The 10,428-nt window shown below is 27.7% G+C and overlaps 2 protein-coding genes across 2 annotated transcripts; one reads left to right on the forward strand and one right to left on the reverse strand.

The window, feature by feature from the left end:
- Positions 1-6,368: 6,368 nt before the first annotated feature.
- On the reverse strand, positions 6,369-8,158 carry LOC103910876 (uncharacterized). Its single transcript, XM_073949023.1, has 2 exons — positions 7,766-8,158; positions 6,369-6,498 (listed from the first exon to the last, which is right to left on the reverse strand). Exons 1-2 carry the CDS (start codon positions 8,080-8,082, stop codon positions 6,450-6,452), a joined length of 366 nt encoding a protein of 121 aa, XP_073805124.1. The 5' UTR covers positions 8,083-8,158; the 3' UTR covers positions 6,369-6,449.
- Positions 8,159-8,925: 767 nt separating this feature from the next.
- Positions 8,926-10,428, forward strand: LOC137491002 (uncharacterized). Its single transcript, XM_068220035.2, has 3 exons — positions 8,926-9,101; positions 9,459-9,625; positions 10,121-10,428. Exons 1-3 carry the CDS (start codon positions 8,963-8,965, stop codon positions 10,421-10,423), a joined length of 609 nt encoding a protein of 202 aa, XP_068076136.1. The 5' UTR covers positions 8,926-8,962; the 3' UTR covers positions 10,424-10,428.

The raw sequence follows: 10,428 nt of genomic DNA on the forward strand, positions 1-10,428 counted from the left end.
AAAATTTTCATTTTTTGCGATTTTTCAAAAATTGTTCATAATTTGCGATTTTTCAAAAAAATTTATATTTTGCGATTTTTCCAAATATTTTCATGTTTTGCGATTTTTCAAAAAATTTTCATTTTTTGCGATTTTTCAAAAATTGTTCATAATTTGCGATTTTTCAAAAAATTTAAATTTTTTGTGATTTTTTGCGATTTTTCAAAAAATTTTCATATTTTGCGATTTTTCAAAAAAATTTCATATTTTGCGATTTTTCAAAAAAATTTCATTTTTTGTGATTTTTTAAAAAATTTTCATTTTTTGTGATTTTTTGTGATTTTTCAAAAAATTTTCATGTTTTGCGATTTTTCAAAAATTGTTCATATTTTGCGATTTTTCAAAAAATTTAAATATTTTGTGATTTTTCAAAAAAAATTTATATTTTGCGATTTTTCAAAAAATTTTCATTTTTTGCGATTTTTCAAAAATTGTTCATATTTTGTGATTTTACAAAAAAATTTTCATGTTTTGCGATTTTTCAAAAAATCTTTATATTTTGCGATTTTTCAAAAAAGTTTCATGTTTTGCGATTTTTCAAAAAATATTCATGTTTTGCAATTTTTCAAAAAATTTTCATATTTTGCGATTTTTCAAAAAAATTTCATATTTTGCGATTTTTCAAAAAAATTTTATATTTTGCGATTTTTCCAAAAATTTTCATGTTTTGCGATTTTTCAAAAAATGTTCATTTTTTGCGATTTTTCAAAAAATTTTCATATTTTGCGATTTTTCAAAAAAATTTCATATTTTGCGATTTTTCAAAAAATTTTCATATTTTGCGACTTCAAAAAAATTTCATTTTTTGCGATTTTTCAAAAATTGTTCATATTTTGCGATTTTTCTAAAATTTTAACTTTTTTGTGATTTTTCAAAAAATTGTTCATATTTTGTGATTTTCCAAAAAAATTTTCATGTTTTGCGATTTTTCAAAAAATCTTTATATTTTGCGATTTTTCAAAAAAGTTTCATGTTTTGCGATTTTTCAAAAAATATTCATGTTTTGCAATTTTTCAAAAAATTTTCATATTTTGCGATTTTTCAAAAAAATTTCATATTTTGCGATTTTTCAAAAAAATTTTATATTTTGCGATTTTTCAAAAAATTTTCATGTTTTGCGATTTTTCAAAAAATGTTCATTTTTTGCGATTTTTCCAAAAAAATTTCATGTTTTGCGATTTTTCAAAAATATTCATATTTTGCGATTTTTCAAAAAAATTTCATATTTTGCAATTTTTCTAAACATTTCTAAAACATTTTTAAAACAATTTTCATGTTTTGCGATTTTTCAAAAAAAATTCATATTTTGCGATTTTTCAAAAAATTTACATTTTTTGTGATTTTTTGCGATTTTTCAAAAAATTTTCATGTTTTGCGATTTTTCAAAAAAATTTTATATTTTGCGATTTTTCAAAATATTTTCATAATTTGCGATTTTTCAAAAAAATTTTATATTTTGCGATTTTTCAAAAAATTTTCGTTTTTTGTGATTTTTCAAAAATATTCATGTTTTGCGATTTTTCAAAAAAAAGTATATTTTGCGATTTTTCAAAAAATTTTCATGTTTTGCGATTTCTTAAAAAATTTTCATGTTTTGCGATTTTTCAAAAAAATTTCATATTTTGTGATTTTACAAAAAATTTTCATATTTTGCGATTTTTCAAAAATTGTTCATATTTTGCGATTTTTCAAAAATTTTTACTTTTTTGTGATTTTTCAAAAAATTGTCATATTTTGCAATTTTTCTAAAAATTTTCATTTTTTGTGATTTTTTGCGATTTTTCAAAAAATTTTCATGTTTTGCGATTTTTCAAAAAATTTTCATATTTTGCGATTTTTCAAAAAAATTTTATATTTTGCGATTTTTCAAAAATTTTTCATGTTTTGCGATTTTTCAAAAAATATTCATGTTTTGCGATTTTTCAAAAAAAAATTATATTTTGCGATTTTTCAAAAAAATTTCATTTTTTGTGATTTTTTGTGATTTTTCAAAAAAATTTCATGTTTTGCGATTTTTCAAAAAATTTTCATTTTTTGTGATTTTTTGCGATTTTTTAAAATATTTTCATATTTTGTGATTTTTTGCGATTTTTTAAAAAAAATTATTTTGTGATTTTTAGTGATTTTTCAAAAAAATTTTATTTAGTGATTTTTTGCGATTTTTCAAAATATTTTCTTTTGTGATTTTTAGTGATTTTTCAAAAATATTTCATTTTTTGTGATTTTTCATAAAATTCTTTTTTTGTGATTTTTCAAAAAATTTTCAGTTTTTGCGATTTTTCATAAAATTTTCTTTTTTTGATTTTTTGTGATTTTTCAAAAAAAATTAATTTTTTGTGATTTTTTGCGATTTCTCAAAAAATTTTCATGTTTTGCGATTTTTCAAAAAAAATTCATATTTTGCGATTTTTCAAAAAAATTTTATATTTTGCGATTTTTCAAAAAATGTTCATGTTTTGCGATTTTTCAAAAAATATTCATGTTTTGCGATTTTTCAAAAAAATTTTCATGTTTTGCGATTTTTCAAAAAAATTTCATATTTTGCGATTTTTCAAAAAATTTAAATTTTTTGTGATTTTTAAAAAAATTTTTCATTTTTTGTGATTTTTTGCGATTTTTCAAACAATTTTCATTTTTTGTGATTTTTTGCGATTTTTCAAAAATTGTTCATATTTTGCGATTTTCCAAAAATTTTCATGTTTTGCGATTTTTCAAAAAATTTTCATTATTTGTGATTTTTCAAAAATATTTCATGTTTTGCGATTTTTCAAAAAAAAAATCATATTTTGCGGTTTTTCAAAAAATTTTCATTTTTTGTGATTTTTTGCGATTTTTCAAAAAATATTCATGTTTTGCGATTTTTCAAAAAAATTTTCATGTTTTGCGATTTTTCAAAAAATTTTCATTTTTTGTGATTTTTTGCGATTTTTCCAAAAAAAATGTCATGTTTTGCGATTTTTCAAAAAAATTCATATTTTGCGATTTTTCAAAAAAATTTCATATTTTGCAATTTTTCAAAAAATTTTCATTTTTTGTGATTTTTTGCGATTTTTCAAAAAATTTTCATTTTTTGTGATTTTTTGCGATTTTTCAAAAAATTTTCATGTTTTGCGATTTCTCAAAAAATGTTCATGTTTTGCGATTTTTCAAAAAATTTTCATGTTTTGCGATTTTTCAAAAAATGTTCATATTTTGTGATTTTACAAAAAATTTTCATATTTTGCGATTTTACAAAAATTTTCATATTTTGTGATTTTTCAAAAAAAATTCATATTTTGCGATTTTTCAAAAATTTTCATATTTTGCGATTTTTCAAAAAATTTTCATATTTTGCGATTTTTCAAAAAAATTTCATATTTTGCGATTTTTCAAAAAATTTTCATATTTTGCGACTTCAAAAAAAATTTCATTTTTTGCGATTTTTCAAAAATTGTTCATATTTTGCGATTTTTCAAAATTTTTTACTTTTTTTGTGATTTTTCAAAAAATTGTCATATTTTGCAATTTTTCTAAAAATTTTCATTTTTTGTGATTTTTTGCGATTTTTCAAAAAATTTTCATGTTTTGCGATTTTTCAAAAAATATTCATGTTTTGCGATTTTTCCAATAAAAAATTTTCATTTTTTGTGATTTTTTGCGATTTTTCCAAAAAAATTTCATGTTTTGCGATTTTTCAAAAATATTCATATTTTGCGATTTTTCAAAAAAATTTCATATTTTGCAATTTTTCTAAACATTTCTAAAACATTTTTAAAACAATTTTCATGTTTTGCGATTTTTCAAAAAAAATTCATATTTTGCGATTTTTCAAAAAATTTACATTTTTTGTGATTTTTTGCGATTTTTCAAAAAATTTTCATGTTTTGCGATTTTTCAAAAAAATTTTATATTTTGCGATTTTTCAAAAAATTTTCGTTTTTTGTGATTTTTCAAAAATATTCATGTTTTGCGATTTTTCAAAAAAAAGTATATTTTGCGATTTTTCAAAAAATTTTCATGTTTTGCGATTTCTTAAAAAATTTTCATGTTTTGCGATTTTTCAAAAAAATTTCATATTTTGTGATTTTACAAAAAATTTTCATATTTTGCGATTTTACAAAAATTTTCATTTTTTGCGATTTTTCAAAAATTGTTCATATTTTGCGATTTTTCAAAAATTTTTACTTTTTTGTGATTTTTCAAAAAATTGTCATATTTTGCAATTTTTCTAAAAATTTTCATTTTTTGTGATTTTTTGCGATTTTTCAAAAAATTTTCATGTTTTGCGATTTTTCAAAAAATTTTCATATTTTGCGATTTTTCAAAAAAATTTTATATTTTGCGATTTTTCAAAAAATTTTCATGTTTTGCGATTTTTCAAAAAATATTCATGTTTTGCGATTTTTCCAAAAAAAATTATATTTTGCGATTTTTCAAAAAATTTTCATTTTTTGTGATTTTTTGTGATTTTTCAAAAAAATTTCATGTTTTGCGATTTTTCAAAAACTTTTCATTTTTTGTGATTTTTTGCGATTTTTTAAAATATTTTCATATTTTGTGATTTTTTGCGATTTTTTAAAAAAAATTATTTTGTGATTTTTAGTGATTTTTCAAAAAAATTTTATTTAGTGATTTTTTGCGATTTTTCAAAATATTTTCTTTTGTGATTTTTAGTGATTTTACAAAAAAATTTCATTTTTTGTGATATTTCAAAAAATTGTCATATTTTGCGATTTTTCAAAAAATTTTCATTTTTTGCAATTTTTTGCGATTTTTCAAAAAATGTTCATTTTTTGTGATTTTTCAAAAATGTTTCATATTTTGCGATTTTTCAAGAAAAAAAAATTTCATTTTTTGTGATTTTTCAAAAATTGTTCATATTTTGCGATTTTTCAAAAAATTTTCATATTTTGTGATTTTTCAAAAAATTAAAATTTTTTGTGATTTTTAAAAATTTTTTTCATTTTTTGTGATTTTTTGCGATTTTTCAAAAAATTTTCATATTTTGTGATTTTTCAAAAAATTTAAATTTTTTGTGATTTTTCTAAAAATTTTCATTTTTTGTGATTTTTTGCGATTTTTCAAAAAATTTTCATGTTTTGCGATTTTTCAAAACATTTTCATTTATTGTGATTTTTTGCGATTTTTCAAAAAATTTTCATATTTTGTGATTTTTTGCGATTTTTCAAAAAATTCTTTTGTGATTTTTAGTGATTTTTCAAAAACTTCAGTTTTTTTAATTTTTTGCGATTTTGTGAAAAAAAATTCATTTTTTGCGATTTTTCAAAAAAATGTTCATTTTTTGCGATTTTTCAAAAAATTTTCATTTTTTGCGATTTTTCAAAAAATTTTCTTTTTTGTGATTTATTGCGATTTTTCAAAAAAATTCGATTTTTGGTTATTTTTTTAAAAAAAATTCATTTTTTGTGATTATTCAAAAAATTTTAATGTTTTGTGAATTTTCAAAAATTTTAATTTTTTTGAATTGTTTATTATTTTTTATTTTTCGTGATTTTTTGTGCTTTTTCAAGATTTTATCATTTTTCATGATTTTTCTTGATCTTTCAAGATTTCATTTTTCGTTATTTTTCGATGTCTTTTCATTTCTCGAGATTTTTCATGACACTGAAGCGGTTCCAGCAGTACATTCTCAGCAAAGATATAGGCTTTATTTTATTTTTTTAACTACTTTATTAAAAATATATATCATGCTGGCAACATTTCATGCAAACTACAACTTGTAACTCACAGAAACCCCCAATGGACAGGCCTTTTCCTGCAGTGGCAGCCAGCTCCAGCTCATCGGGTTCTAGAGGTGACGGTGGATGCACAGATGATGCGCTACTTGTGAAAAACCCTCAATGCTTTTGAAGCACAAGGTGCACAGCAAATTCATTGGTGTTCAATTTTTAAGTGTTGTGGTAATTCAGAGTGATGAGTTGTTTAATGTGATGAGTTGTTTTAAAGATGTTGAAAATAAAAATAAATTTTATTGTGTAATTTGTTTATTTTTTTTTTATTCATTATTATTTTATTTAAAGTTTTATTCTCAGTTGATTTCATCTTTGGTTTTGGCTACTGTTGCCAGTATTTTGATATACATTTTACATATATTTTACACAATAAGAGTTTGCTAATTAACACTCTCTGAGTGGTAAAATTTTTTTTAACACTTTCAAAAGTGTTATTTTAACACTTTTATAGTGGTTCCCATATAAACACTGAGGGAGTGTTAATTTGAACTCTAAGGTAGTTAAATCTACAATCTAAAATTTGCAGTGTGTATAACCCTTTATTATTGTCTTTAATTGTTTATGTACCATAGCATAATCAATGAAACACAACATCAAAACACTGTGCTGATGAGATTGTCTTCTTGCTGCTTTGACACTGACTTTTGCCTATCTTGTGTTTTTTTTTTTTGTCCTTCTTTAGCAGTTGAGAACAAAGGCGGTCTGCCGAAGAAACCACTCAGCTCCTCTGAAAGACAAGATATATCACATAATAAATGTCACTTATTAACATTTATTCATACTGTTGTAGCATGAACTACAGTTGAGGGCCCTACTGTGAAATATTTATTTAAGGTAATGGAGCAAGGACATGTTCACAGTACTTAGGATAGTTTATTATCTTCTGAAGAAAGTTTTATTTGTTTTTTTATTTATTTTTTTCTATCGGCTACAGAACAGTGTTAACCTAGTTAAGCCTTTACTTTCCCATGCTGAATATGGTAACACTTTAGTATAATAGTCCTTTAGTTAATCAATTTATTAACACTAAGTGTCACCAATCTTGTGCCGCATTTATTAATTACAGGTCAACATTAATGCATTATTAAAATCCAAAGTTGTGCTTGTTGACATTACTTAATGCACAGTGCATTAATGAACTAACGTTATTTAACTTAAACATTAAATCGTTAACAAAGATGAATGAATACTGTAATTAATGTATTAAATTTCTTGTTCATGTTAGTAAATGCATTAACTAATATTAACTAATGAACTATTACTCTAAAGTGTTACCCTAAAGGGTGACACTTTACAATAAGTTTGTATTAGTTAATGTCAAAGCATTTACTACCATAAACAAGCAATGAACAATACACATAATACAGTATTTGTTCGTGTTACAGTCATCCATGCCAACTCACAGTCCATCAACTAAGCATTAAATATTATTTTAATAAAGCATTAGTACATGTTGAACTATGATTAAAAATGTTGTACAAGCATTGTTAATAATTAGTACATGTTAGTAAATACATTATCTAATGAAACCTTATTGTAAAGTGTGACCCAATATTATGTTCTGTCATCATGGCAAAGATAAATTATAAGAAATTAGTTATTAGAACTATTATGTTTAGAAATGTGCCTGAACAAGTCCTCTCTCCATTACACATAAATTGTGAAAAATAAACTCAAATTTAACAGGGGGGTTATAATTCCGGCTTCAACTGTGTGCATTAATAAATAAAAGTCGTCACACAAAGACACTGTCTTCTGATAATCACAACTGTGCTCATTTAGGAGCCGGGGAAGCAAAGAGAAGAAAACGTTCCTGTGAAGATCTGTCACAGAAGCCCCACTCAGACTCTCCACTGTCTGCTGTAAGTTCATCGTTTGTACATCACAATTAGGTGGTTTATATATTCCTGAATACAGTTTTGTGAGCATAGATGGGGAGGCCGTGCAAAAAGTATGATTATGTCAATGAAAAAGGTTTTAACTATTATACTTACTTTGTTGAAGGCTCCTGCATCGACTTCTTTATTGGAGGCTCCTGCATCAGCCTCATCAGTTCCTGGCCAGTCTTCTTCATCGGCTCCTGCATCAGCCTCGTCATTTCCTGCCTCGGCTTCTTCATCGGCTCCTGCATCAGCCTCGTCAGTTCCTGCCTTGGCTTTTTCTTCGGCTCCTGCATCAGCCTCGTCAGTTCCTGCCTTGGCTTCTTCTTCGGCTCCTGCATCAGCCTCGTCAGTTCCTGCCTCGGCTTCTTCATCGGCTCCTGCATCAGCCTCATCAGTTCCTGCCTCGGCTTCTTCATCGGCTCCTGCATCAGCTGCTGTGTCAGCTTCTGACGTTCAACCTAGAAGGTCATCTGGTGGGTCAACACACAGTGACCCAGCACATTCTGAGGTAACTGTCAAAGAACTCTGTGGTTGTGAAGATAAGAAAAATTAATACTTTAATACTAAAACTTTAATTGATTTTAACACAGATTTGTCTCGGTTATTCTAATTACCAGGTGTCATTTGAGGGTTGGCACAAGATGTGGGAGTCTGGTCTCCATGGGCTGCCCAGTGCAGACATACTGTGGCTTAAGGAGGATGCTGAAAGGGGACTGTTTCAGAGGGCCATGTCTTATAAAGACAAACATGGAAACAGAAAGTGGAGGAAAGTCCTGAAGGATGACCGGATGTGGTTTCACCCTCCAGAATTTCCTGGAGTGGTGGAAAGAAAAGTCCCCTGAGCAGACTCCTTTTTTCACAGCTCCGTTTTTTTCTGGAGACCAGTCGGTGTGTGGCGTTACAGTCTTCGGTGCCCAAGGTCTGACTGCCCAGCACGCACCAATCAGAAGGCTTTTCTCTACCGTTGTGGGTATTCATCCACGGTAAGACAGATCTGCCACATGTCTGGCTGGTACTCCATGCGGACTGAGGTCCTGGCATGCAACGCCTGTAGAAAGGCTGCAAAGGAGTCGGAAGAGCATACTATTGGTCGTTTCCTGTCATGGGATCAGTGCATCCTTAACCAGCTCAGTCCAGCTCACAGAGCGGTGTTTCCTGCTGTCTTGACGCTACGGTGAGTCTCTAGCAGAATACAAATCATTGTGAAATTATGCAGAGTCTTAAAAAAAGTTAAGATTCACCATCCTCTAATGATTGTCTTGCTCCTATGATTCTAGGCATGGCGTGGACAAGCAGGTGATCCGCCTGATGAGGGATCGCACTGAGGGAAACACCATGGTGAAGGTTTGGAGACAGGTGCAGGAGAGCCACTGCGAGGACTATCTGCAGAGAAAGGACTTGTACACCACTCTTCTCAGCCAGTACAACAAACCTGGGAAGATCACTAGTAAGTCAGAGTTAATTGTTTTCTTTAAGGGATAGTTTACCCAGAAATTAGTAGTTTTAAACCTTTATGAGTTTCTCTCTTTTGTTAAACACAAAAGAAGATATTCTGAAGAAAGCCGAAATCCTGTAACCATTGACTTCCATTGTAAAAAAACAAACAAATACTATTGAAGTCAATGGTTACAGGTTTCTGACATTTTTCTAAATATCTTGTTTAGTGTTTAAAAGAAACCCATAATGGTTTACAATCATTAAAAGGATCAGCAAATGATGACAGAATTATTATTTTTAAATTCCTATCCTTTTGAGCATTTATTCAAAGATTAAGCAGCAAAGTGTCTGTTTTCTCTGCTTTTAGGGAGTTTGTGCCAGCAGTTCCAGCGACCACCAGCACAGAGAGAGCCGCCATCTGCCAGACTGATGAGAAAGGCGTTCCTTATCTCAGAGGCAGATAACATCGAGGACTACCGTACTCAGATTATGTCCACATTTGGGCAAGTCCTGAAGTACGACTCCACCAAGAAGGTAAATTTAACACAATGGAAAAAAAGTCAGTTTGTAAACGTATTGCTAAACCTTTTTACTGTTATTCTTTCAGGAAATCCTTTATCAGAGAGATTTTATCCTTAAAATATTATTGTCCACTCTTGCATCATGGGACATTTTAATCATTAATTATTAATGACAATTGATAAGTAAAGTATTATTAATTGTTTAATAATAAATAATTATCAATAAATTAATATCTAATATGGGTTACTAGTGCTTTAAAATCCTGTTTGTCACCATCACACGCACCAGATTATTAATCATACTTACCTACGTCTTTGTGTGTCGTTTTCTTCACTTCAGGTTTCCTCTTGCATGCTCTGCATCCGAAATCTAATGAGCTGCAATGCAAAAACACATCATTAATTCTTTTCTGAATATTTGTGACTGTTACTTTCTTGGTCTGGTGCAGAAAAAAAAAATACAAAATACAAAAATGTTTAAATCTGTTTGTGTTGTATTTGTTATCAGATCTGCAAGAAACTCTCTGGCGATGGAAAAGGCACTGCAGAGTGGTGTACCAATGTGGCCAACGGGCAGGGGCAGATCCTCATATCTGTTCTCACCTGTGAGGAGTCATTGGAGAAGATGAGGCCGATGGCTGAAGGCCTCATGGAGAGGTACAGGAGAGCTGACGAGGCACCGCCCGAGCTCATGTATGTGGATCGCGGCTGCTGTCGCGTCCACGCCGTGTCCTCGGTTGAGCAGCTCTTCAGTGACTGGACGGACAGGGGCATGCTGGTACGGCTGGACATCTTTCATTGGATCCATTGATTCGA

This window comes from Danio rerio, chromosome 4, assembly GCF_049306965.1.
Source record: "Danio rerio strain Tuebingen ecotype United States chromosome 4, GRCz12tu, whole genome shotgun sequence".
NCBI lineage: Eukaryota > Metazoa > Chordata > Actinopteri > Cypriniformes > Danionidae > Danio > Danio rerio.

Excerpts from the sequence above, each read along its gene's own strand:
- LOC103910876 (XM_073949023.1), bottom strand. The coding sequence starts at position 8,082 with ATGCAGGAGCCGATGAAGAAGCCGAGGCAGGAACTGATGAGGCTGATG. Across the intron at positions 6,499-7,765 it reads ATGCAGGAGCCTTCAACAAA|AGGAGCTGAGTGGTTTCTTC; the intron begins GTAAGTATAATA and ends CTTGTCTTTCAG.
- LOC137491002 (XM_068220035.2), top strand. The coding sequence starts at position 8,963 with ATGAGGGATCGCACTGAGGGAAACACCATGGTGAAGGTTTGGAGACAG. Across the intron at positions 9,102-9,458 it reads CAAACCTGGGAAGATCACTA|GGAGTTTGTGCCAGCAGTTC; the intron begins GTAAGTCAGAGT and ends CTCTGCTTTTAG. Across the intron at positions 9,626-10,120 it reads AGTACGACTCCACCAAGAAG|ATCTGCAAGAAACTCTCTGG; the intron begins GTAAATTTAACA and ends ATTTGTTATCAG.